At 37.7% G+C, this 27,528-nt stretch overlaps 1 protein-coding gene across 1 annotated transcript; it reads left to right on the plus strand.

Annotated features, from left to right (window-relative positions):
• The first annotated feature begins 1,093 nt into the window (after positions 1–1,093).
• EIF3E (eukaryotic translation initiation factor 3 subunit E) lies at positions 1,094–26,540 on the plus strand. Its single transcript, XM_005230967.4, has 13 exons — positions 1,094–1,248; positions 2,987–3,101; positions 6,197–6,314; positions 10,287–10,329; positions 10,780–10,884; positions 12,875–13,000; positions 14,443–14,567; positions 15,661–15,787; positions 17,796–17,897; positions 18,817–18,926; positions 24,780–24,882; positions 25,132–25,266; positions 26,368–26,540. The coding sequence occupies exons 1-13, from the start codon at positions 1,159–1,161 to the stop codon at positions 26,404–26,406; spliced, it is 1,338 nt and encodes a 445-aa protein (XP_005231024.1). The 5' UTR covers positions 1,094–1,158; the 3' UTR covers positions 26,407–26,540.
• The last annotated feature ends 988 nt before the right edge of the window (positions 26,541–27,528 follow it).

Consider the following 27,528-nt stretch of genomic DNA (forward strand, 5'->3'; position numbering starts at 1 on the left):
GTTACATGAATCATAAAGCAAATGATTTATGCCTCAGCCTTGAGTCATGCTTTATGTGAAGAGATGAGGCTTGACTCACTAGAATCAATCAACGGTATGTCCAGCCAAGTATCAACAGAAAACGTACAAAGTATAAAAGCAAAAAGTACCTTTTATACCTTTCAGTGTTCTGGTGAGTTAACACCATGGTGAATCAGGCACCATTTAGGTTGGAACCTTTAAGATCATCAAGTCCAACTGTTAACCTGGCACTGCCAAGTCCACCACTAAACCACATCCCCGAGTGCCACATCTGTATGACTTTCAAATTCCCCCAGGGATGGGGACTCAACTGCTTCCTTGGGCAGCTTGTTCCAACGCCTCCTTACTCTGGATACAGTATCCAAGTTATTGATATTAGTGACCCCCCTGTTCCTGTTGCTGAACTCAACATTTCCACACTTGCTTGGGTATCACTGTGTAAGCCACTGTCCACCGGCTCCCCAGCCTCCTTGCACCTCACCTGTCATGCCCTCACCACCAAGAGCTCAGAAACACAGCGAACATGGACCATCACTTAACTAGTACTTCACTTTGTGCCAAAGCCCATTTAGGCCTGGTTCTAGTTCCCCTTTACTACAGTAAATCAACACAAGCTCCCCACACAGCACAAAGCGATGGGGCTGGCCTCACACCGCAGAGCTAGTCTATAACAGTTTTAGGCGAAATTCACCACTTCAAAAATCAAACTCTATTAAGCTGGCCCCACCACAAGCGACTGGCTGTCTCTGAGCACTTATCCTAGCGCCTTCAGCCCGCCGAGGCACGGGCACGGCCCTACCGCCACCTCAAGCAAAGGAAGGGAGACCAGGGCTGGGGCTACAGCTCGGCCACCGCCTCCGCACCGGCACAGCAACAGCCTCAAGCGCCCCGCCGCAGCCCCCGCCGCAGCCCGCGGCCAGGCGCCCGGCCGCCCACCCACTCCCACAGCTGCGCCCATCGCCCCACCGCGCAGGCGCCCGCCGGCTGCCCCCTCCTGCGGGGCGGGCGGGGCCGCGCAGGCGCACGGGCCGCGCAGGGGCCACGCAGCCGCCACGCAGCCCGTAAGAGCGGCGGCCGCCCGTTGCCTGCGCGCGTGTCGGCAGGCTCCGCCTCTCGCTTTTCTTTTGCGTCGCCAAGATGGCGGAGTACGACCTCACCACCAAGATCGCGCACTTCTTGGACCGACATTTGGTCTTCCCACTGCTGGAGTTCCTCTCCGTCAAGGAGGTACGCGGCTCTCCCGGGGGTGGGGGAGCCGGCCGCGCGGCTGGGGAGGTGGGAAGGTGGCAGAGAGTGACACCAGATGCCGGTGCCTTGCGTGGGCCTGGGCGCGCCGCGGCCGCCTCCTTGCTCAGGCGCTGCGCGGCCTGGCCGGGCCTGTGAGGCGGCTGGGCCTCGGCGCCCGAGGGCGGGCCCGGGGCTCCCGCACCGTGCGGGGAGGCGGGCCGGCCCTGTGGCGGGGGCGGCGGGGCCCGGCGGGCCTGGGGAGCCGCGCCTCACGCAGGGCGGCTTCCCGGGCCGCTCGCCTGCGCGGCACAGGGGAGCGCCTCTTTCCCCTTCCGCGGATTCGGCGAAGCTTCTTTTCCGTATTCAGGGGAGGGAGAAGCAAAATGTCTCCCTCGCAGCCACGGCTCACTTTCTCGCTCGCTCTGCGGCCGCGTGGGGCAGCCGGCTTGAACCAGCGCCGCGGCCGTGGGCACTCGTGTTGCCCCCTCAGCCGTGGGCCGGTGTGGAGGCTTGCGTCAGTGTAGGTAGTATTGATAATCAACTTGAATTTTAAACCGTTGTCATCACGAGTTTGTGTTTAAACCAAGTGTAAGTCCCTTCTAGTGCTGTTCCTTGTTGGTCGTTTTATATATATGCTGAATTAAATTACTGTAAAGAACCCACTAGTGCTGGAGATAACTTTAGACGAAAGTGTTACCAGTCTGTCTGAAGCACTCATCTGATCCATCTTAAGATAGAAACAAAATGTGTAAAATTATATAAGCTTTGAATTTAAAATAGGTGGTGTTTGAGGTTTCAGAAGTGAACCAATTAAGCAGGCATGTGTTGAGACAACTTGACCTAAACACTTCTTGTGTCTAGTGTATGGACTTGGCTTGATGCCTGTTATGTTGGCGGTGTTTTTAGTATTTTGACATTTGTAAATCAGCTCAAGTTAATTAAATAACTGTTTTTGTAATGTTGATCTTGAGGAATGTGATGTTTGGAGTGGAATTAAACTTTTGCCGGTTCTGTGTCCAGGATGTTCATATAAGTGGTGTGGTGAATTGAAGTGCAGCCTTCGTGCAAATGTATTTTTGGGGTATACTCTGGTATACATGTACTCCACCTATGTCTTGGAAAACATAACAGCCGTTTACAACTCATAGTTAAATTATGGGGTAGGAACTGTAAAAAACTATTTGACTAGCTTAGACTGCTCTAATTACACAAGCTAAATTAAACTTACTCTTATATTATAGACCTAAAACATATTTTAGATTGATCTGTGCTACAATTAAATTATCAGTTTGATCCTGAGTATCTTCTGAGATCATTCTGTTATTCAGCTAGTCTGCACTGTTCAGCCTGTCATTTTGTGGAAAGTATTCACTACTTTGAAAGACAAATCTGACCAAAGTTATTATTTTTTAAAATATATATCACTGTTGTAATAGGAATTAATATTCCTGTTAAAAGAATAGTAGTCCAAAATGCTTACTATATTCTGACGTTCCGGCATTTATAACTAGCCAGAAGTTGCCAGTATCTTGCCAAGACTGGAAATACAGAGAGGCTGTGTAGTGAGCACTCTAAATAAGAGCTGTGAGATCTAGCAAAGCTGTGAATTTTGAAGTTTAAAACAATTGTAATTGGACAAAAATCCATGAATAAACTGTGCCATAAAGGTAACTACATAATAAGAATTGGAAACTATTTAATAGTATTCAGGTATTATAAACAGACTTTTTTGTTTCAGATTTACAATGAAAAAGAGCTACTCCAAGGAAAACTGGATCTCCTTAGTGATACCAACATGGTGGATTTTGCTATGGATGTGTACAAAAATCTTTATTCTGATGAAATTCCACATGGTAAGCTGCTCACTTAGAAAGGCTGTAAAACAAATTTTATTTTTATCTAAAATAATATCTAGTGGTAATTTGCTATTGCACTCAAACTTGAATACTGTTTAACTTTGGCCTTAAGGAAAGGATGTGTAATATGAAACAAAGAGAATCCTCTAAACTTGGGAAGTTTTGGTTTGGTCTCTCTGGATGTTAGTCTTTTGAGTGACATCTACAGTATTGCAATGCTGATTTGGTGACTTCAAGCACTTTGAAGGGTATAGCCTGATAGTTACACTTGGTTTACATCTGTCAAATTAAAACTATTGCACAATAGTTTGGGGTTATTAAACTTTAAAGCACTATATTAAGACTAGATTTCCATTGTAAGTAAATCCATTATCTGTCTGTGGCTAGTTTTTATACTTTGAGGTACAGATTTCTTGAAAACAGGTTTTCTTCACTTCTGTTGACATACAAATTGCTGTTTCTCTAGAAGAAAATAAATGAGAATTTGTACTGTAACGAGTATGAAATTTAACCTTTTATTGTCTTCTCCATAACTAGAAACTTTCCTGTTTACTTATTAATTTCTATCTTCTTGAGGAGTGTTGCAGAGGTGAAGAAATTAGAATATCTTGCTTTCTCTAGTTTCTATCCTTCATGAGATTTTTGAGTTTACATTTGGGTCCCGTCCCGCCCCCCTCCCCCCACCCCCATTGTTCCTTTTTTTCTGGGTTGTTTTTTTGTTTGTTGGTTTGATATGTTTTGGCTTTTTCCTTCCTGATCCTGATTCTTGAATATACGCTTTCTTCCTGTTTCTCCATCTTTTTTTATTTTGTGGAATTCCTCACCTGTTTCTAAACTAGTGAGACTATGGTCTGTCTTCCCAGCATCATGGGAGGAAGAAGCTCAGGTGCTTTTATGTAGTCAGCTACAAGAGCCAACTGTTCTTATAACTCTGGGCCTTACTCTGTTGTTTTTTTTAGGCTCTTTAAACTGCAGTGTGGGCAGTTAGCCTCTTTGGAAATACATGAAGAGAACTGATAGACTTACGGATGTTACATTCAGTGTTTTGGCCAAATCTTTGATATGCTGGCATTATATGTTGTTTGTGAGTGTGTATGCAGTGATGCATGGGATTGATAACAAATAATGAAAACCAGAGGTTTTCACTTTCGTACTCTAAGAAACAGTTGTAATGATAGCTTCATCTTTAGGTTACTTAATAGTTCTCCTGATTAAAAAATGTTAGACCATCTCAAGGCTGTGTTTAAAAAAAAAAAACAAACCACCACACACAACCAAAAAAAAATAAAAATAAACCCCCACCAAAGCTAAATATGTTTTCCTCTTTCGTTGCTGGCTCCAGCCTTTCTGAACTGCTGAAGAATAATATTGCTGTTATTAGTAGTAAACAGCACAAGAAGTAACAATCCTAGCACACTTTCACAAAGTAACTAGTCTCATATCTTTAATAATTGGATTACAGCAACTTATTTAAGCAGGTTGCTAAATGTGTAATTTCATCAGGTCATAGCTGCAAGTAAATTTAATGAATTTGGTCACTGGGAGAGCTCACCCTTCATATAGTCCAACAATTTTCACACTTCTAATGTTTTTCTTGCACTCTTTTGAAACAATCTGAAGTTGTTACGTCACCAGTTTGGAAAGATTTTTTTTGTGTGGTTTGATATGTGGCTTTTATTCAACAGCACAAAATTAACAGAAACAGAGAACTTTTACATGGAGTCAGTTGTTAAGAGTACTTGCACAGCTTTCTATGGAAAGGTCTCTGAAATCATTCTGGTGTATGTCATCTTCATGTATCAGTGCTTATCAGCATGTATGTACAGACAGGTTTTTTTTGTTTGTGGAATTGCTGGCTTTGTTAGAATTTTAAGCTGATTCTTTTTTTTAAGACCTCACTGTTTTAAGTACTCAGGGCTAAGTTCACTTCACTATTATACTTAGAAATGTTCCTGCACAATTAACAGTTGCTTTCGTCTTCTCTTCCGTGAGATTCAGGCTAATTACAGAGCCTGGAGATATCATAGGAGAATATTTTTGTACTCTTAGTAAGTCACCTGAATGGTTTTTTTCATTTGTTTCCCCTTCCTCTTTTATAATCTCAAGATTCATCTGAAGTTGGAGATAATTTCTCCTTATTGGAAGGCTTCCTATCAGGCAAGTCATTCTTGGGCTTAGGTTGGGTCACCATTGTGGTGTTAGTCACATTAAACCTCCTTTTCAACTATATGTAGTCAAATCACAAAAGAAATGCCTAAGAGGTTTGCTGTGAAATTGAGTGTCCTGGTGTGTAGCTCACTTTCCTGGTTTCCTCCACACTGTTCTTTCCTGGGACTTGGTCTTGGCTTCTCTGATTTGGTATGTTTCTTGGCTCATATAGCCAATATTGGGGTGCTACTGTTGTGTGTTTTTTTTTTTTTTTTTAGTTTTTTTAAAGCATATATTTGTGTTCTGTATTTTAAGTGTTCATTTTATTGGACTATTTTTTATTGCACTGGTAGCACTTGGTGAAGAAGTTTGGCTCTGTGTAAAATAGTCACCCTAAACCTGTTAGTTCTATTTCCTAACAGTTTTTCTTAAAAGGTTTAATGTTCTAATTAGCATGCTTAGTGCTCCAGATCTTAATTTTGCAGTTTGAGCTGCTTTAAATTCTTCCTGCCAACTTTCAGTTAAGTATTCTAAAAATGTTCTTTCAGAACCTGTTCAGTTAGAGAAAAATCAAATGTTAGTGGTGTAGCACTGTTCGGTTTTTTACCAGGTTTTTTTTGAATAAGTGAAGTTACTTAAATGGTTGTTTCTCCCTTAGTGGAAGCCTGAAGATACCTTGTGTAATACAGACTCTACTCCAGCCATACCGGCTCTTTAGTGGCTTGATGAGCGCTCCACACAGCAGGGAAGGAACCAGATGTTAGAAACTTTTATTGAGTTCATTAATTGTTAGATATCTCTGGTTTTGTGACTTGACTGAGAGTACAAGTGAGGTAGGAATTGGGAAGACATATTCAAATGTGCTGTCAGCACCATCTCATTACAGGTTGGTTTCTGTAAAAACTTAAGGCATTAAAATAAAATCTTTTTTTGTTTGTGTTTAGCTTTGCGTGAGAAGAGAACAACTGTTGTTGCACAGCTGAAGCAGCTTCAAGCTGAAACTGAACCTATTGTCAAGATGTTTGAGGATCCAGAGACTACAAGGCAAATGCAGTCCACTAGGTAATTTTTTAATGTAACTTCTGAGAACGCCTTCTCTGTACCTTTTGGGTGTTGATGGTAGGAATGCTCTCTGTGTAGCAATGGCAAAGACAGATATTTTTCTTTCCAGCCAATATTTAAGTGATGCTTGTGGTCGGGTAATTGTAATTGTTGGACTCAACTTACTCTTTTCAGTGCTTTTACCTGCTGTGCATAAGGCATCTCTGTTGTCCATAATGTTTATGAATAGACTCTGGACAACCGATATTCATCACTCAGTGAAGTCAAATCACAGCCAAGACTGGTTTTGAGGAGGTTTGGGGGGGTTTCTGTTTGGGTTTTTTTGGGGGGTGGGGTTGTTTGGGGAGTTTTAAGGGGAAATACGGGCTGAAACAATGCAGATTCTCTTTTAGGAGATTTTCTGCCCACTCTCTCTTTTCTACTTTTCACAGAAGATTTTGGAGTGCTCTCTGTCTTAGTGTGTGAGGCCTGGTGGATAAGCATTCTTTTAGCCTCATAGTGCACTTCTTTCATGAGTCCTGTCCTTCCCCCCCTTTATCCTCCCTCATCCACCCAAACTGGCCAACTTGTTGGTGTAAGATAGTGCTCATAATAATCTTTTTAAGACATACACAGTTTCTTCTCACTTTGCTTGCGAGAGTAATTGTAAGTGAATGTCTGCATGTTGTGTTTAAGGTCTACAGGAGTTCTATGGTTAAACTCTAACTGGGCCCTGTAGGAAAGAGTTCAGCTGTAGTCATTGGGGACATAACTGCAACTTCAACAGAAGGGAAATAGGTATTTGTTTAGCGTAAATAACTGCTTTTTGCCTTTAAATAGGAAGCATTGTAATTACTGTTGTAAATGTTTTATCAACTCTGGAAAATTAATTAGATCTCTTCTTCAGCCTTACTTGCTCTTAATACTTCAGATAGAGCATACATCAGGTGAAGCATCTGTGGCTTGACTTGAGTTTGAAGGTGAAGCCTGTACTTGGATTTATTGTTGGCAAGCTTTATATATCTACTGATACGGAAGACAGCAATGTTGCTTCTGGAATTTCCTTAGAAAAATATTGAATGCACAAACTTTTTTTTTTAGGTTCTGCACAAACTGCAGAAACCTTCTAAATAAGGTGTACCTTTATTTGGGAGCACCCCTGCTGAAGAAGATGGGTCTGTGAAGGAGGAGGAATTGATTAGAATTTACTCCTTGTTTGAAGTACAGATTACCATCCTTTTTTCCCTTTCCCCTTTTAGCCAAATTTGCTGAGAAACCCAATTGACCCTTTTGGTCTATGTTTTCTCCACTCTGTGCATTAGTTTTGGTTTTTATTACAGTCTAATGTAGAACTTGATCAGTGCAGAAATGGTGAAGGTGTAGTGTAGAGAGTTTCAATGTGCACACGAAACAAGACATCAGTAGAAATCATGAAATCTGTAAATCTGTTAGCTTTCCAGCACTTCAGAAAAAGCTGTTATTTTTCTGTTTTAATATTGCCATAATGTACTTAAGCTTCTGATTTACTGTAAAAGCATTGTTAGGATAAATAAGCCACCTCTGTATCTGATTTCAGCATAGATACTTCTCAGACAACTATCTTAAGGAAAAGGAATTACCTTTTTTTTATGACTTGGGTGGTTATGCAGAACCAGGAACCACTCACAGTTTTGGAAGATAGCTTTGAAATCTTGAAGTGAAAGGCTCAATTGCCATTAGTTAACTGCCTTGAAGTTACTAATTTGGACTACCTTAAGCTTAAAGAAAAGACTTTCTGATACTATCACAACTCTATTCCGATCTAATTGAAATTCTGATCCATATATGTAGATCTTGTTCAATTCTTGCTTTGCTTCTAGCCAGTTTTTATAATAACATTTGGCCTAGGGAAAAAAATTACCTGTTGCAATTCTAAGTATTAACATTTCTTGGAAATGTGTTCTGTTACTTGACCTTGATTGCAGAAGTTGGGAGTTGATCAGTAGCACATACTCCAAATCAGAAATGCCCTGTTTGGATATAAGGGATGCAGTCAAAAAATGCATGGTATAGAACTTGCCTAATGCTATAAAATACTAGTCCCGCTACTCACATCCAGCAAGTTCTGTTTCAGAACTAATGCATTGCTGATTTTTTTTAAATTAAAATATAAAAAACTTGTTTTTAAAACTTCATACTTTAGAAATACTAGTTTTGGTTATTGGTTTGACAGAAGCTCTAATCCACATTGTTGGGATTATACAGTAATGGAAAATAGGCAGACTGACACTTTTCAGCCTGATTGACCCGAGTATAGCATGCTTTGGATGGTAGAAAGCAAATTTCGATTCTTCGGCTTTTGTGCATTTCTGCAGGTGATTTGGAATCTGTATGAAACTTAGAACTGCATATTATCAGGGCTTTAGGTAGTGGTTTTTAATCTGTGACAGTGCTGCCTGGAACATCAAAGTCTAGGAAGTGGCAGAAGATGATGTGTAAAGGAGACTTCGCAAGTGTAGGTTCTCTCAAGGATAAGCCAAAATATTTCACTTGTTTGCTATGCAGCTGTTAGAGGACATTGACTTTAAAATTAGAGGAATAGTTGGTATTCCTGATCTTTGAAGTATGTTCCACTGGAAGAAACTCATGAGACTATTTCATTGCTTCTGTATTACTGAGGATTGTCGTCATTGGCTGCCTTGGCAATGTGCCATTTCCCTGTAGAATCTTATACCATAAACTAATTAAACTCATGGCTTTGCAGTCAGTTGGTTTCAGGGTAAATGGAGATATTTTTTTTCGCTGTGTACACTTTTACTGCTTTGTCCCAAGAGGAATTTATAGCTTGATACTCTTCTCTGTGGTTAATTCTTGGGGGGGGGGGGGGGGGGAAGGGGTGTTCTATCAAATATGATAGTTCCATGAATTGTTCCAGGATGTCTTTATTGCATGATTGGTTGAAAGGTGAATGTATAGAAGAGATGTAGTGGGAGGTAGCTACAGGTATAGAAGCATGCCCAGGGCAGTGGGAGCTGGAGAACAGAAAAACTTGACTGCCTTTCTACAATACAGAAAGAATTAATGACCATACAATCCAAATGCCAAATTGGAAATACTTTACTGCTATTTATGTATGTGAATTCAGCTGTGGTTCTAGTTGCCAGATGACTGCAGCCAAATTTGTATGGAATTCTTACTGTATTAAAAAGCTAGTGTGCTAAATTTCACTCAAAGAACAGATCAAGATCTATTGCAGATTGGAAAAAAAATAATTCACTAAGTTAAGTATTATTTAAAAATAAGTATCTGAAATCCTGTGGTCGTTTGTAGGAGACTTACTGCTGGTAGAGAATTTCATGCTTGCCTGCTGGAGACTTGAACTTGCCTTTGACCTAGATAGTGCTGTTTATTCTTTTATTATCTTTGAATTAAAAAAAGCTTCAGAAATGTGATCACGTGTGAATTGGATGTTTAGAACTTACTGAGTATGATGATTTTTTTAGTTTTGCATCCTGCAGGCATTTGCTGTGGTAGAGAATTTCTTGTTAATCGCTGTGTTCCAGTGCTAATAGTGAGATGAATTTCCTTTCTACTTCTGTTTTACTCTAGTCTTTGCGATCTTTTTTCCTATCTTCTGCTGAATTCCAATTGCATGGCTAGAGTGACTGCTGTGGGAGTGAAGGTGAGAGTGGGAAGAGCTCTACAAGAGGATTTAACTTTCATGCTGAAAGCAAAGAATGCCATCAAATTTAAAACCACCTCCCACCCCTTCTTAACTCTAGTTACTGTTGCAGGTGGCTTGCTTTATTTAAAATTATAATTTTTAAGGTTTTTTTACACTTCATGATACTAGGAATAGTTGGCACACTGTTTCTGCAATTGCTTTTGCACAAGTGGAGGAGTATTAAAATTTATATTCCGGGTATTTTATTTTTAACGGCTAAAGGTTGTCTAGTATGTTGCATGGTGACAATCTGTTTTTTAAAAACAGTGGGGTTTATCTTTTTGTTACAGGGATGGTCGGATGCTGTTTGACTATTTAGCTGAGAAGCATGGTGTAAGTGTTTCAATTTTTGTATCTGAATTCATTTCTAAATATCTCCACTCAACCTCCCTCAACAGCTTTGAGCAATTACGGACTTGCATTTTGGCCTGTCTTACATCAACATAGCTAATAGATAAAATATACTGGCATTAGGAATTCTGTCTGAATACTTTGGAGTTTTGTATAAAACAAAAATGAAGCTGGAATTTAATGTTAACTGCATCCTTGTAACTAAGATGTGCTTTACTTGATAATGCAGAAATCCACCTTTTTTTCAACTATTGGTGTAATTTTTAATTCAGTGGCATGAATTAAGATAATTATAGTTTCCTATCGTCTTTCCTGTGTACAATGTCTTCAAAGAACCTAAGACTTAAAATGTTACTTTACTATTAAATTGGCTTGTAACAGCATGTTTCTCTTTTCCTAGTGAAGAAAAATGTTTTTTGTGTTCCTCCTTAGTTTAGGCAGGAGTACCTAGACACGCTCTACAGGTACGCAAAATTCCAGTATGAATGTGGTAATTACTCAGGAGCTGCAGAATATCTCTACTTCTTTAGAGTTCTGGTGAGTTTTGGGTATTTGTTGGGTTTGGTTTCATTTTGCAGTTTGTTTGGTTTTTTTAATGGAATACTTAGACCAGTAAGTTGTATGTATTAATCTTAAAAATATAATTTTTTGGAGCTTTTTGAGACAATTGCTCTGCACCAAAGAAAAGGTAAAAACAATTGCTAATAATAATCGCAGACCATTGTCCAGCAATTCTGGTATTTTCATGCTGAATTCAGAACTGTCCTTTAAATGTATGGTAACATTTAATTATGGAATACTACTGCTTTCCTCACTGTAAATGTATTCTGGAAAAAAATACTTTTTTAAAAAAAGTAAAATGAATACTTGTTTTTGTGCATAGATACAATCAACAGCAGGTGGACTGAATGTAATTGGCGGTAATGGTGAACTGCCAACTTCTTATCTGAACTCTCATCTGTCTTCTCTTGAATTTTGTGATGGATTTAAGAGTATAAGTCGTCTGCCTAGGAAATATAAGCAGCCTAAATGAGAATTGTAGAACCAGATCCATTGTGTCTGAAGCAACTCTTTTCATGTTGTTGTAATTCATATCATTTGTTAGTGGTGGGAGAGAATTTTGAGAATGAAGGTTTAGTGTCTTGTAAGAATCTCAACACAGTAAATTTATTGTTGGTGGTCAGTGAATGTGCCATTTTACTAACAAATGGAAATTTAAGGTAACTGCTTGAAAATCCAGATACTGTAGCTGGAACAGCTGCAGTATTTGAAGGCAGTTGTTGTGAATAGTGAACTGTAAGTATGTGATTTGGAACCAGCACTGTGCATGTGAACCTTCTCAACTAAAAGCATCTGCTAAAGTGACACCTTGGTTGCATGGAAGGTAACATCTTCTAAACCATGTATCTTTCACGGATATGTGGAGTGAATACTGAAAATGTGTAGTGGTTCCTGTGCTGAGGTTTGTTTCTTGCTGTCTAATTTTTAGTCCCATCTAAAAATATCATTAACTTTCTGAAATACTGCTAGAGTAAATAACGATAATACTTGTGATTGACAGTAATTAAAGATTCCCAATTTTGCTTCTTTAATCAGAATAGGGTTTAAAGTAGGAATGAATTGAATTCTTAGTCTAAATTTTGATGATAAAGCTGACTCTAGTGTTGTAGGTGCATTCTGTGTGCTGAGAGTGGAAATAAATTACATATGTAGGTTTTGGGGCAGCTGCCCTTAATTCTTAGTGCCTTCATTCAGGGCTTAGCATTATGTTCTTACATGTCAAAGAACTAATTTCAAAAAGTGAGTACTGTTTTTGTGCCGGTAATGTCTTGGTATAGGAATTTTGTTACTAATTCTAATAGGAGAAGATTTGTTTAAAGTTCTGTGTGATGAAACATAATCTATGAAAGAGCTATTGTATCTGAGCTAAGAACAGAATTTGACACTGTGAATGACCTAGCGTAATTCATTCCTGTATAGAACTAACACAGCTTGACCTTAGTACTACCCTTCCAGGAAACAGATATACTACTGCAAAGTTGCAGTTCTACTGGACATTTCAGTAAGATGTATGCCTTTTGGCATGGCATTAGCAGAAAGAACTTGGAGTATTAGCTTTTCCAAAGTGGTTACCTACTATCAGGAGTTCTTCAGGAGTTTGCTTTGTAATCACCTTGTTATAGTAGTTTAGAAGCATTGCGGGGGGATTTAAACCAGTGTGTCTACTGGTGCTCAGCCATTTATTTTGTTCTTGTTTTAACTTAAGCTGCAGCAGCATGAAGCTTTATCTTACTTTGACAGGACTTTCTAGTTTCTACTTCAGAAGCTTAACTGCTGTTTATTCTTCTGTACCTGAATACAAATGAAGTACTTTTTTTAAAAGTAAAAGATAGGACCATGTAAATTTGATATCTTGTAAATTAAAAATACTGCCAAAGATATTTTTCATATTTTTAAAGTAAATGAAAAAAAAAAAGCAACCCACCAAACCCAAGGAGTATGACTTTGTTGCTGTTCTTGAAAATAGGTTCCAGCAACAGACAGAAATGCTTTGAGTTCTCTGTGGGGAAAACTGGCATCTGAAATTCTGATGCAGAACTGGGATGCAGCCATGGAAGATCTCACAAGGCTAAAGGAGACAATAGATAATAATGTAAGTAAAATCTTGGTCATGTTGGTAGTATTCAAGTTCTGTTATGAATCATTTGCAGCCTTGTTTAGGAGTAGTTTATCACCTTTTCATTGGATACTTCCTTCATAATAGTGGGAGACTTAGAGTGCTTGTGATGAAAGTAGCAAAGCTTCCTTTTTCAGATTACTGCTTCCCTCTTACCACATTTGGAAATGTAGCCAAAAACTTTAAGGTATTTCCAGTAAACAAAAAAACTAGTCTCAAGGATGAGGTGTCATTGTGTGAAATATTTTGCTGCTTATATTTCAGAGTTGTACTGTTCATTTTCTGTAAACAATAAAATGCATGTAACTTAAACTATACTCTTTAAACATGAAGATAGTACTGATGACACAAGATACAAGACAACTTGTTTTTATAACTAGTTTTCAGCCAATTCAGCTTCCTCACTAGCTCCTGAGTTTGGATGAGCACCAAGAACATGAAAAGAAAGGGAAGGGCTGCAGTACTAATTCAGAGCAACTGAAGTGATTAAGGTCTTCTCTATCTATCTTCCTCCCTGCTTATAGGGCTTCAGTGGCCATATCTGAAATGTGAGAGTTCTACTCTCCTGAACCAGAATCTTGAAAAGGATGTTTGGTGGCTTGGGTTTTTTCTTGTGGGTACCCCCTGCCCCCACCCCCAAATAATTCATTATCTATGTGATAATGTTAAGAAACTTCTCCAATTTTCTAATCTTTATGAACCTATATGATTATATTAGACTACTGAATGAGTTATTTGTTCGACTCTAGTATTTTTTTTTGATGGAATCATAATTGTGCTCTTTAGAGTTATTGTTACTTGCTATGTCAGTTCATTCTCAACACATTGCTTTGCAGGCTGTTTGAAGTGCTGCTGAAATTTGGACCAGATACAGATCCTTAGAGCTGAATCCTTATTTGTGCATTATCAGCTGGTTTAAATGAAGACTCTTGTTTCTGGGCTGAAAGTGGTTATGGTGTTTCCTTGTCTGAGAGTGTATGGCAAAAAAGCTCTTGTGAGGCTTTAGAAAGAGAGAAAAACTGAAAAGCTACAGAAGCAAAGTAGTTCGTTAGATCACAAGAAGAGGGAATACAAGAAATAAAATTCAGAATTCAAAAAGGAAGTAATAATTTACGTTAGCGTGGTGGTCTTTGTTATGGCAAGAGCATAGCTTTTAGTTCGCCAGAATACAAATTTTGGCAAACAACTTAGAATACAATATTGGAAAATATATCCTGGTTATAACTTTCAGTAGACTTATTTTTTTAACAGATGACAGGTTAAAAACCTGGAGGTCAAACTCAGCCGGAGAGTGGTAACAGCTAAAAGGAGGCAGTGGAAAATCACAAATTGTTCAAAAATTACAGGTTTCAACGCATTAGTGTTCATGCAGACTTTGTGTTTTATTTAACTTAAAATGCTGTTATGTTTTCTTCTAGTCTGTCAGCTCTCCGCTACAGTCTCTTCAGCAAAGAACATGGCTCATACACTGGTCTTTGTTTGTGTTTTTTAATCATCCTAAAGGGAGAGACAATATCATTGACCTTTTTCTCTATCAACCACAGTAAGTTGTGTTGTGCTATGTTGGGGTCTTTAAATCAGAATGAAGGCAGATCTCGATTATGCAAACTTGTTGAACGGTTTTCATCCTGAAGCTTTCGGAAGTTCTAATGACATTTTGAATATTTTTTTCCCAAGCCTTTTTTTTTTGAATTTTTGTGTATAATCTGTTTCTCTTCATGGCTGTATTTCCCCTTCAAGGAGAAAGGATGGTGAAGTAGGAAGAACCAGCTCTTTTTTTTTTTTTTTCTGGTGCTTCAGGCGAAGTGGGGACAAAATAAGTAGTTTTGCTAGACTACAAACTCCTACCACATCTTTTCTAGGGATGTGGTAGGCTGTAGGGAAAGGTATTCTTCTAGTTTGATATTACAAAACATATTTAAGTGTTCTTGAGGGAAATTTGAGAATAGAAATGAAATTTGAAGCACTACAGCCATTTTTGGGATTACTGGTAGGTCTGGGAGTGTAGAACAGCTTAACACTGAGAAATTATTTGTAAGCTTTGTTCTTCTAGTACTTGCTTGGAGGTAATGTATTAGGATAGGAGAATAGTACCAAAGAAAAGCAGTGGAATTTTTCCATGTGTTCCCAGTAGCCTGGTAATCTGTAGCGGGGTTTTTTGTTTCGTAGTGTATGTGTTAGCTTGTTTTTTAATTTTTACTTTTCACTTATAAATGTGGGCTAATTTATTGGACAGTTGAACAGGAAAGTTGCAGGCTTAGATGATAGTATAAAAAACAGACTTTCTGTGGTTGTGTGCTCCTGCAAAAACTCCTGTTGTGAAATCAGTGTAGCTGATGGCTTAGGCCGGTGTTGACCTAAACTTAGTGTATGGACTGTTCTTTTGCAGTGCTAGCCCCTTTTCTTCTCTTCTTAGCACACTGCTGCCTTCTCTTCCCATTGTTTTCCTCCCACCTCCCCCTGTCCCAAAAGATGATCACAAGATTAACAAAAATAAATCATCCTTCTATATTTGAATAAATGGTCAGTCACAAGCCCTGGTATTGCATTGCTTAAAAGGCACTCAAGATATTTAGCATGACTACTGTTTTGATGAAAAATTGTGTTATCTGAGCTTTGTCTGTATTTCTTTCTAGGTATCTCAATGCAATTCAGACAATGTGCCCACATATCCTCAGGTACTTGACTACTGCAGTCATAACAAATAAGGATGTTCGTAAACGTAGACAAGTGCTGAAAGATCTAGTCAAGGTTATTCAGCAGGTAAGGACTGAATTAGCTGGTATTTCTGTTCTTTTGTTACTGAGACTTCATAATAACTTGCTTCTAATAATATGCCTGGTTTAGGACTTCTGCTTATGTATTTTGGTGTTCACTTTCTTTCACTGAACTAAGTAATCACTGTGAAGTAAAATACATGTCAGTTAGTGGCTGGACGGAATAAATTTTTTCCTCCTTTCATGTCAACAAGCAAGGAGTAAAATCGAATATGCACTCCATTTTGCTTTTCCTGTATGATTAAATGCAGAAAATTCAGTGACACGTGTGAAGTGACTTCTTAGCCACCCCACAAGGAATTGTTGTATGAGTAAGGGATCTTGTTTACATTTCAAAACCACTGAATTGTGTGCATTGTTCTGTGTTTATGTGCATTTCCTTGAAACTGCTTCTGTTGTCATAGTTTCATGATGATGTAGACATGGACAAGAGCAATAAAAGAACTGTGCTTGATAGTGATCAGGGAGTTACGGCACAGATTATGTGCAATCAGCATGCAAGTTTGTATACAAGCTATTATGCTTCAAACAATAATAACATACATTGTGAATAATAACAGCATGACAGGCTAGCAATCAATTATATATCATCAATGCTTGGCATGGATATACAGAGCACAGTCAATGCAAAGATCAAATTTTAAGCATCTCTTAAGCTGTTTTTTATGTAGCATTAGTGTTAACAAGTATCATATGGACTATAAACTAGTTAAGTGTTAAGACTTTTCTTTTATCTTAAGCAAAACCATGAATTTTGGCATTGAACTTCTAATGTAATATGAACTTGTAATATTAGAAGTAAAGTAACATTTCACAACTATTTTGCTTTCTTTTTTCTTGTACAATTGGTGTGAATAAAAAAGGGGTCATTAGGTTGTTCCTTCTGAAAATACCAAATTTGGCTTTACTTTTGAAATACCTGATAAGAGATTTATTTCTTGGTACTCTTCACTATACTTCATTTTATTAAATCATGAAGTGGTAGAGGTTTTGTAGTTTTGAAAGCAGATCAGACAGGATAACTAGTGACTTGTCTACATAGCAAAAACAAAGCATTGAATGAAGTGCTTTGTCAAATGTCATATGGTAGGCTGATTGCTCTACTAGAGATTGCTGATATGTGCAATATGTTTGCAAATATTGAACTGATAGGTAATCCGTCTGTGTCTAAATTTAGAGGTGATCAGTCCAAGAATTTTTTTTTACATGGTGGATTTTAATTACATTAACTAAAGTGCAATTTTTATGTAAAAAAACCCTTTACCTATAAGACCTAAATAATGAAAGTATAAATGCACTCCTCCTGGGAAGGAAAAGTAACTCCAATCCAGAAGAAAAAAATACCACTCCTAGTAATTCCCATAGTCTGCTGATCTTGCTCTGTGCTAAAGTAGATATTGACAGATACTGAGTTAAACTGTCTATGAATGTGTTTAGAGACACATCATAGGATGTTTAATTACATCTTAATTTACACAAATGTGTATAGATCTAGTGTTGTTCCTGCCTTGTAGTTGAGAAAGTTGAGTAATTCCTGTAATACTAAAATAAATTCAAGTATTTTGTATACAGGAAGTAGCATTATTTGTGTTAGCTATGTTGTCCATGTAAGTCATTCAACTTCTAAGTATGGAGGATTTGGTGTTGCAGTAGTCTTTTGAAATTAGAATTTAGGAAGACTATCTGTTCTATATTTTAAGAAATTTGGAGGTTTTATACCGGACTAGCTGTAGTCTGACATTTTTCTAACCCAAAGACTGCAGCACTAAATGCTGCTGGTGAAACTATACTTCTGGTTGTTTAACCAGACTATTGGAGGGGGGGAAAAAAGCACATTTATACACTTTTGTGGGAGGAATTGGGAGGTTTAATTTATTTTTTTATGATGATGAATGGACTTGTTTATGGTATGAAATTATGGTTGAAGAATATAAAGAATACTAGAATGACCTTGTGACCTTGATTTCTAATACTGTTATAATTTTTTTTGGCAGGAGTCCTATACCTACAGGGACCCTATCACAGAGTTTGTGGAATGCTTGTATGTCAATTTTGATTTCGATGGTGCACAGAAGAAGCTGAGAGAGTGTGAAACAGTAAGGTTCATAACACTTACAAGAGTTGTCTTCCTTTAAGTAAAAATCTCTAAAATTCAGTGGCCCGCTAATTTAGTTAGGTAGTGTTTGATTCCATTGCCAATATTTTCTGATGGGCTTTAATTCATGCATGTAGGAGGATTGTAGTGGTATGGGGTTTTAGTTAAGCAGTTCTAGAACAAGAAATGAACAGGTAATTGTGCATTTGGCTGAACTTCAGCTTTTCCATTACTATTTGAGAAGTGCTTGAAGAAAAGCTTGGATTTGCCTTTAGTTGTGAAAGATGCTGCATCCTGGAATTGCAGTGGCGAAAAATAATGTGAAATAGCATTAGGATAGTTAAATACATATTCTTGGACTACTGTGGACAGCTGAAGATACCCAACACTTGGGTTGACTGGTGTAAAAGTTAGTATTTCTAATAGCTGAACACTAGTACCAATTCTTACAGCCTCTGGTTTGGCTTTCCTTTCACTAGTATTAGTCACGAAGTAAGTTAGAAGACTTATAATCTTCACTGCATAGGGCTGGTGGTCCTGTAATCTGAACTTTATAAGCACACTTGCACTACTGAATAAGCTGGTTTGCATCGTAAAGAGAATGCTGATCAAATTACAGAGTGAAAGAAGAATCCTACAATATGAGTGAGGAGTTCAACTTTATGTACTGGAGGGGTCTTCAGCAGAATTATGACAGCAGTAGACCTTGTTCTCTTGAGTCAGATCTCAGTGATCTTGTTAAGATGCGATTTTAATTTGGCAAGCTTCAGAACAATGAAAACTTCTGCTATATCTGTAGCTTTTTCTTCACATATTGGAATATACAAAGAACTGTTCACTAATCTTGCTTGTTGATGGTGTCTACCAGTGAACTACCACCATGTTTGTTCTCAGCGTTCCCTTTCTCCTCATATTTGCAGGTGCTTGTGAATGATTTCTTCTTAGTGGCATGCCTTGAGGACTTCATTGAGAATGCCCGTCTCTTTATATTTGAGACTTTTTGTCGCATCCATCAATGTATCAGCATTGGGTAAGATACAGAAAAAGCAGTCATGACTGACGGTTTGACAAACAGTGTAAAACTTAGTATAATATTCAGTCATCAGATAAAACAAACATTATTAACTAAAGTCTAATTGGATAGTGGCCTTTCTGGTTTCATTGCTTTAACGTGATGTACTTAAATTGAAACAATTGTATTTAAAAGTTGAATTCTTTAGTTAAAGTGGTTAACTTTAAAACAACCTCTCTACCACCCTAGCCCCCTAAACAAGCAGTGCTTTCAAGCCAAAACTGTGTTGTGGTGTCAAATTAGATCTCTACTAGATGTAATGGGAACTTTCATACCCAGCATCACCAAAGTCCAGGTGTCGTCTTAATTTGAAGCGAATTCCACACATACTGATACAGAGTAGTAATATTAAATAAAGACAGGTTGCAAATACAGCAATTGCTTAAATTTATATTTGGTAAATGCAGATAGCCTTGTCTGTCTTATAGCTGTGTTCTTGGAAAATTACTGGAATTGTTTTATTCATTACTTAAATAGAAAACAATAGATCTTATTCCCTGTGGTACAAAGTGATCTGGCTGTAACAAAATGTTCTTGTTAGCAATGATGTCTGTCACTTGGGCAAATATTTTGTAAAAGACGACTTATGAGTCAAGTTCATTGCCTCTGTTGTAAAAGCTAAGCAGGAAGATGTTACACATGCTTGAGATACCGTTCACCTTGGCCTTTGCCCCTGTTCCCCATACTTCCACATCCCTTAAACTCTGAATGCTATAAAAATCTCCACGGTAGGGAACAATGAAGAGATTCTTGAGACAGCAGAAATCAAAGCTGTTAAACCGTAGTATCACAGAATCATTTAGGTTGGAAAAGACTCTTAAGATCATAAGAGTCCAACCATAAACTTAATGCTGCCAAGTCCATCGGTAATCATGTCCCTAGACTGCCACATCTACACATCTTTTCAACACCTCCAGGGACAATGATTCCACCACTTCCTTGGGCAGTCTGTTCCAATACTTGATCACCCTTTTAGTGAAGAAATTTTTTCTAATATCCAATCTAAACATCCCCTGGTGCAACTTCAGGTAATTTCCTCTTGTCCTGTTGCCTGTAACCTGGGAGAAAAGACTTGACACCCACCTCCTTAACAGCCTCCTTTCAGGTAGCTATAGAGAGCAGTAAGGTCTCACCCCGAGCTTCCTTTGCTCTTACCAAGTCCAATGGAGTCTTGTTATCGGCTTGCATCCAGAGCAAATGTGTGCATCTGGTCTTTTGAGGAAGCACTTTAACGCTGCTTGACTTCAAAAGAAAAGGACTTGGGAGAAAATTGTCTTTAGTTTTGCAAGCTCGTTGAAGGGATTGCTCTCTCATGGATAGGTATAGCTGAAAAAAGGACAAAGATTCTTAGCGCTTCTAATCTCTGTTCACTGGGTGACACATTTGTCTTCAGTGCATTTGGGAAATATTTTTTTTATTCTTTGTGTCAGGTTAAAATAGTCAATGCTTTTAAGTGTAAAAGGCAAACAGTGAATTTGAGCATTTTAATTAGCTGTGGTGTATTGCGTTTTAAGCATAGCCATAATAGTAAACTGAATCTAGGCGCTGTGGGCAAAACTTTTCCATACTTAATGTTAATTTTTATAAGGGGGCTAATACTTATTCAAAACCCCTTTATCCCTACATGTGCAGTACTCTGCCTAAAGTGATTTCAGATGAAGTATGTGGAAGAAGAAATGTAAATATAGCCCTCTTAGCGATGAATTTCTGGGGAATGTGTAAGTCCTGATAGTGTCTTGCTATTTCCTATAACTTTTTTTAGTCTGGTAAATACTGCACATACTAAAGCACAAGTTTTCAGTGAACCCGGTTGTTTAAGCTTTTTTAACTAAAGATGTCTTTCTGAGAAGTTTGCTTCTTTGATCTGGCTCTAATCAATGAGCAGAGTCTGGAAGATATATCTTAAGTATGCTTTAAGTCTCTCTGTCAAAAGATACTGCTAACAGTGTGGGTTAACATACCAGTGATTCATTATGGCAAAAATAATAAGCTTTATTTAACAAGTCAAGGTTTATGGTAGGTGGTTATCATTTGTTTAATGTTTATTACTTATTTTACAGTTCCTATTTTTTTGTGCTGTATGTGGTTATTTCAGCTTAAAGTACAATATTTTAGTTGGTTCTCCTTGTTATGTCAGATTCATAAATATATAAGCATTATAGTGTGTTTAGAAGCAAGTGACAGACTTTTGAGTTGAGACATATATTTCAGATTGACATGGATATTCCTACCATGTGTGTATCGCTTCAGGTAGTCGTATGTGGAATCAATCATCAGTAATGAGATTCTTTTCAATAGGTCATTGTGTTTTAAATGATGGACGTAAGCCTCAATTTCTGTGCAAACTGTAATAATCAATAGATTTGAGCTGAAGTTGGGCGTATAAGGTTTTCTTAGTGCATATCAGACTTGGTTTTAAAGAAATTTTGAAGCCAGTCGAAGTGCTTTTAATTAAACATTTGAGGCATAGTTCTTGCATTTCTTTGTCCACAAGTGATTTCCACTGGTATTCCTGGAATTGAAAACTAGTCCATTTTACCACGGCGCTTGATAAGTACTGTTTAACTATTCAGAACAAATTTGAAAACAATTAGTGGGAAATCTGCTATTCTTTATGTTAAATGGGAAATAGATGGCTCATTTAATGTTTTTTTAACTACTCGCATCTGTTGGACCGCAGACATTTTTCCAAAGTATGTAGTTGCTTTATCAGTTGTAACTTTAAAATTTATACATCCTGAATCATCCTGCAATAGTTTACTGTTTGAAATATCATGTTTAACAGAGAATAATAGATGAAATTAATTCAGAATGTGTTTTGGTTCATTTGATATGCCTGTATTTAATTGAAGAGCTGAATATGCTTTATTCTGCTATATATTTTAATTCTGTGTGCAGTACAAGATAGGCTTGTTTACTGAATTCCGCACATCTTCATATGTAAACTAGCCTTTTAAGCAAAGAAGTTAAATAACACTTGCTCCCTAGCACGACCCAAGTAAGTGAATCTCCTTTTAAAACAAAGGTAGAAATAGTCTAAACAACTATTTTTGAAACTACCATTGTAAAACTAGCCTTTGAAAAGACCTGTAACTTGAAAAGGGTAGACAGTATTCTTTAATAAAATTATTTCATTATAATTTGATGATTTTTATTGGATTATAGTGGGGATCTTTATAAACAATGGTCATCTCAAATACAGCTTTTCTTGCTTCCGTTCCTTGGCATTAATGGTATTAATATGTATTTGTAAATCTGAAGGTGTCACTATTACTTGAACTGTAAACATGTATGGGGCTGAGCTGTAGCTTGTGTCTCTTGAGAGTATTAGATACCGATGTTGACAGTGCAATAGGAGAATGGTGGTGTTTGTTATGTATCTGTACTCAGGATAGATCTTCAGTGCGTTTGCTTTGGAAGGATAGAGAATGTTTTTTGGCAGTATGTGTTGCTTTACCAGGCAAGTACCTCCTCCACGTTACACCTCCAGGCACTTGGAGTGGTGCTGGCCACTTCAGTGTAGTGTGCAAGGAGACCCTAAAATGGAGTCCAGTTGCCACAAGTGCTGGAATAAGATCATTTTTTGCATCAAAAGTGCGATAAAGTTTTAGGGTTTTTAATAGAGATACCTGTTTCACTGAAAGATAGTTGTTGCTTGATAACTTCTGTTATTTTATGTTAAAATTTTAAATCCATGTAAATCCTAAAGCTAGAAGTTGAGATAAAATAGTTTTTTATATTCCTTCTTACCCTGTCATTTTCAGTCTCAGTTTTGTAAGCTTTCCAAATGTGTGTGCAGGAAGAAAATACCTGTACAGAAGTGTGCAGCTTCTGTCATGTAGCTGCATATATGCTATATGTTTGTTCATATAATCTTTCTTTTAATTTAAAAAAAGGTTACCGCTGCAGAAGCTGAGCTAGTAAAACATAGACATAATAGGAAAAGATAGAATTACCTGCTAGGTGATACAAAGCACTGCATGGTTTCTGGGCTCTTTCATGACCTCTAGAACTCTGTGCCCTCTTCCCCTCCAAGTACACAGGGATTTTAAGTTAAGGAAAAAGCAAAACACAGGTGCTGTACATTGGAAGGGACCCCTGGAAGTAATCTGGTTTAATTCTGTGTACCCAATTAAAACTCTGAACAGGGCTCACTGCACTGTTCCATTATGCTACTTAAGGTCTTGTCTGGTTGATTCTTGACTGTCTCTAAGGGTAGAGGTTCCACACTTCAATCCCATTGGTAGGTTGCTTAATCCCCAGTACAGTGGCAGTAGCCATTCTTGTGGTCATCTGTGGGAGGAGTTATTTTATCTGATTCTTATTGATGCTTCTAAAAGAGAAACACAGGAATTCCCTAACACACCCCCTGCCACGTTCTTTCAGTTAAAAATTATAGTTTCAAGTCAGGTGCTTAATACTACTGAGTTGGAGGTAGTAAAGCAATTTGTAACTTCTTCCTATTGAAATAGTCATCTAGGAAAAATAAGACATCTGATGTTTCTACAAAAATTTACATCCCTGATATCTTCTGTTCTCTTACCTGCATTAACTCTACAATTATAACTTGAGTGCAGATTAGCAGTTACAGTGGAACAGGAACAACTGTGGTTGGATTTTACTTCCCCTTTACCGAAGTCCAGATAGTTTGTTACAGAGTTGTTGTCATTTTGCTGGCAGTGTAAAGCCAGTATTTTATGTTACTTCAGTTTTCTTTCTACTCATCTCACTTCATGTTTGTGACAAAAAATGGAATTTACAGTTTAGTTGGGAGAAGGGTGAGAGATCAAGAACGTACAGGAGAGAAGATTGTATAGAGATGAGTATATATATAATCTAATCAGGTAGACAAGCTAATAATTGATAGATTATGAAGTATTTGCTTGACACTAGTAATTGTCAAGAGGAAAATCACTTTTTCAAGTGGAGAAAAATATGTTTAAGCAAGAACCTTTAAAATGGTGAGAAGTTGACCTCTTGTGCAATGCAGTGTAGCCAGCTGGCGCTTTGGTCATTTCTGTAGCCCTTACCTCCTATTTGTTACCTCAGTCTGAAAGCTGATGGAAGAATGAGGGTTACAAATACCTTGTGTGAGCCAACTGCCAGCAGGAAACTAAAAGAGTTGGCTGCAAAGCCACAGGAAACACCATCAGAAGGAATTACACTTGGACAAGAGCACTTGTTTCATTAAGAATTTTCACTTCTCCATCCTCCCCCACCATCTCTTCTTGAAATTGCAAGAAGTTTGAGTATAGCATATCTGTCTGTACCAAACTCTCATGTCTCTTGTTCCTGAAACTTCAGACTGCAGTTTATTGCCTAACACTTTCCTGAACTAATTAGTCTAAACTTTCTTGACTGCTGGCTGGATTTAAGAATAAAAGCAATACAGTTGTTCTCTTTATAGTGACAGTTGCTGTTTTATGTTGTGGTGCGATGACTTAATTGACAATTTTCCAAAGAATGTTAATGTAGACAAGGTTTAATAAGAATACGTAAAAAGAAAAAAAGCGAAGGTCAAAATTTCAGTGCAAGCTGATGTAGTTCAGAATGAGTAAGTGTATACTTCAGGACATAAATTCCTTATTCACAGTGTCCCAGGGTGGTGGGAGATGTGCAGGAGTTCATGTATGTATTAAAGCCATTTCAGTCAAATGAAAATATGCTTCCCATATATGTGGTATTTATCAAATACAAATTTTGGACTGTGCCAAAATTTTTGTTGGTTTAACTTGTATTCCGTAGTCCTTAGTCATGTTTACTGACATCAAAAGGTAAAATAAAATCCCTCTGACAAGTCTTATCTTTTAGTATGTTGGCAGATAAACTAAATATGACTCCTGAAGAAGCGGAAAGATGGATTGTCAATCTAATTCGAAATGCGCGATTAGATGCCAAATTGGATTCAAAGCTGGTAAGACTGTACAGATGGATCCAACTGAATTTGCTGATGTTTTTTTTTAAATGAAACTTATTTTGCTTTGTTCAGGAAATTCTCACTTTTGCTGTTTGTTTTTCTTTGCCCACAAAGTCTGGTGGACTTCATTCTGTTGTGATCCTGTGTGAAAAATGATCCATGAAAGCTCTGAAAGCAGAGCCTTAAACTAAAGGCTTATGAATTCTGAGTGGTGGTTAAATTTGCTGTATTTTTGTTGTGTTTTAGGGCCATGTAGTCATGGGCAACAATGCAGTCTCACCTTATCAACAAGTTATTGAAAAGACCAAAAGCCTGTCTTTTCGTAGTCAAATGTTGGCTATGAACATTGAGAAGAAATTGAATCAGAGTGGTAGATCTGAGGTTGGTATAAGTTTACATTTTTCTCAATTCCTGCTGTCTTTTTTGCAATATATTTAAGTATAATTCTTAACCTGTTCCTCTTAATTCATCAGAGGTACCTAGTTCTAGTTATGACACCAGCAATTAAATCGAAAAAGGTTTATTTTCTTATGGTGAGCTTTAGACAGTGGTTCTTGTTGTCTTCTCGCCTTTCTCCTCATGACTAGGTATTCCTTTGTCATTGTTGCATATCTCTTTCTGTTGTCATTTAATTATCTACTTTTAACAGTTTCCTTTGCCACCTGAAAAGGGCTAATTTTGAAAGGTGACATTTGTGAAAGCATTATTACTTCAAGTACAACCCACCTGAAAAAAGTATCTATAGATGCATGTATATATTGAGAGAGGAGTGAATGATGCTTAAGACTGGGACATAAAGAAGTTGTGCAAAACCCTAATGTTAACCTCTATATTCTCCAGTATTTCATTAAATGAGTTTTAAGTAGAACAAATGAAAAATAAAAAAAGCTGGTAAGATCATCTGGTTTTGCCTCTGTCCACCTTGCAATATGGAAAGCTTTGAGAGGAAGAACAGCAGTGTAAGGTTGATGACTGACATAATTAAAAAAAAAAAAACAAAAAAAAAAACAAACAACAAAGCCACCTAAAACCAAACCACACATTAAAAGAACTTGGAAAATTTTAGAAGTTTTATTGGGCTTTCTCACTGCTTGGCTGAAACAGTGATGGGAGTTGGACAAGCAGTGGTGCATTAGTTTATTCCATTAAAGGGAAGTCAGGTGAAACTTACATGATACTATTTTCTTTCAAAAATACAGCTGCCAAATTATTTTTATATTTTGGAATCTTGTAGAACTTTTCCTTTTTGAAACTGCTAGCCTGGAGGACTAAGGCTATACAACTTAATTACAGCATTTCTTTCTGCTATATCAACACTTGCTTTAAAGTTAGAGGGTATCCTTCGCTAATGCTATTCCCACTTCATAGCCATATAACAATACTATGATTTAAGTAATTTCTCATAAATGTCAGCAACCAAGAGATAATAGTAATTTCTTTTCTACTAATCCTTATTTATTGATATTTATTTTTTTTTTGTAGGCACCTAACTGGGCTACTCAAGACTCGGGCTTCTATTGAAATCCTTCTGCATAGGGGGGGGGATTCAGTTTTCATTTGACTAAAAAGCACATAAATATGTAACTTTTTTGAGAAAAGGTAATTATGTATTACATCTAACATTATTTGAATAAAATTGGCTACTTTTAACAGTCTGTGCATCTCTCCAACTTAAATGGATAATTATCTTGTATAGGGTCTTTTTCGCATAGTGGTGTTCTGAAGCATTTTGAATCAGAGTTTGCAAAATTGGAAATGTCAGTTCTCCTGGATTTGTTTGTCTCCGAAGGATGTTGTTGCTCTCAGAGCTGTGTACAGTTTGGAAGTGGGTGATTAGTTAGTTATTATCTATTGGAAATAGCACTTGAAAAAAAAATTAAAAGCAGATGGTACAAACAAATGGATCCCCACTGAACATTTGGCCAAAGCAGAACCTTATTCTGCACTTCCATGTTTTTGTTTGTCACGGAAAGAAGCTTGGTAGAGCAAAGGCACGTGTAACCTGCACCTTCTATGAATCCCAGCATAATCTACATGTGGTATACTTTGGGTAGACCTGTGTGTTCATGCTTCCGACATCTTTCCTGTTCTGGATATCATTTTTAATCTTGCCCAGTGGTGGAAACTTTCTAGAATAGAGCTTTTTGTTTCAGAGGGAAGTGTCTTTCAAAAGGTCTGACTGATGAGCTGCCTATGGTTTGAAGCTTTTATTTTGAAATCTGAATTCTTCAGATTCATGATGCAAACATGAATACAACAAACCCCTGTATTGTTCAACTATTGTGTCTTGAAGGAGTTTTAAGTTTCTGGGGTTTTTCATCTAGTGCTTCACACTTCCCTGGGTTTCCTTAGCAGCTTTGCACTGCAGTATCATAGCACCTCTAAGAGAAAATCCAAGATAGTTTTTAAGGTTCTGTGAAGTATAGTGACTGATCAGTGAGGTGAATGTGAATATTGGAAAGAAAGAGACAGTATCTCTGCATACAGTTCTGCATTTAAGATTGAGGGGAAAAAATAATTACTCTCCTTTGCTTTATTTCATATACCTTTTTCCCCTCCTTGCTCCTAAAGTTCTGGAATTCATCTGCATGTAGGAAGTTGTTTAACTCGCCAACCCTCCTGCTTGCTGTCTGCAGTTACGTG

Source organism: Falco peregrinus, chromosome 3, assembly GCF_023634155.1.
Source record: "Falco peregrinus isolate bFalPer1 chromosome 3, bFalPer1.pri, whole genome shotgun sequence".
Classification (NCBI taxonomy): domain Eukaryota; kingdom Metazoa; phylum Chordata; class Aves; order Falconiformes; family Falconidae; genus Falco; species Falco peregrinus.

Excerpts from the sequence above, each read along its gene's own strand:
- EIF3E (XM_005230967.4), top strand. The coding sequence starts at position 1,159 with ATGGCGGAGTACGACCTCACCACCAAGATCGCGCACTTCTTGGACCGA. Across the intron at positions 1,249-2,986 it reads AGTTCCTCTCCGTCAAGGAG|ATTTACAATGAAAAAGAGCT; the intron begins GTACGCGGCTCT and ends TTTTTGTTTCAG. Across the intron at positions 24,883-25,131 it reads CCAAATTGGATTCAAAGCTG|GGCCATGTAGTCATGGGCAA; the intron begins GTAAGACTGTAC and ends GTTGTGTTTTAG.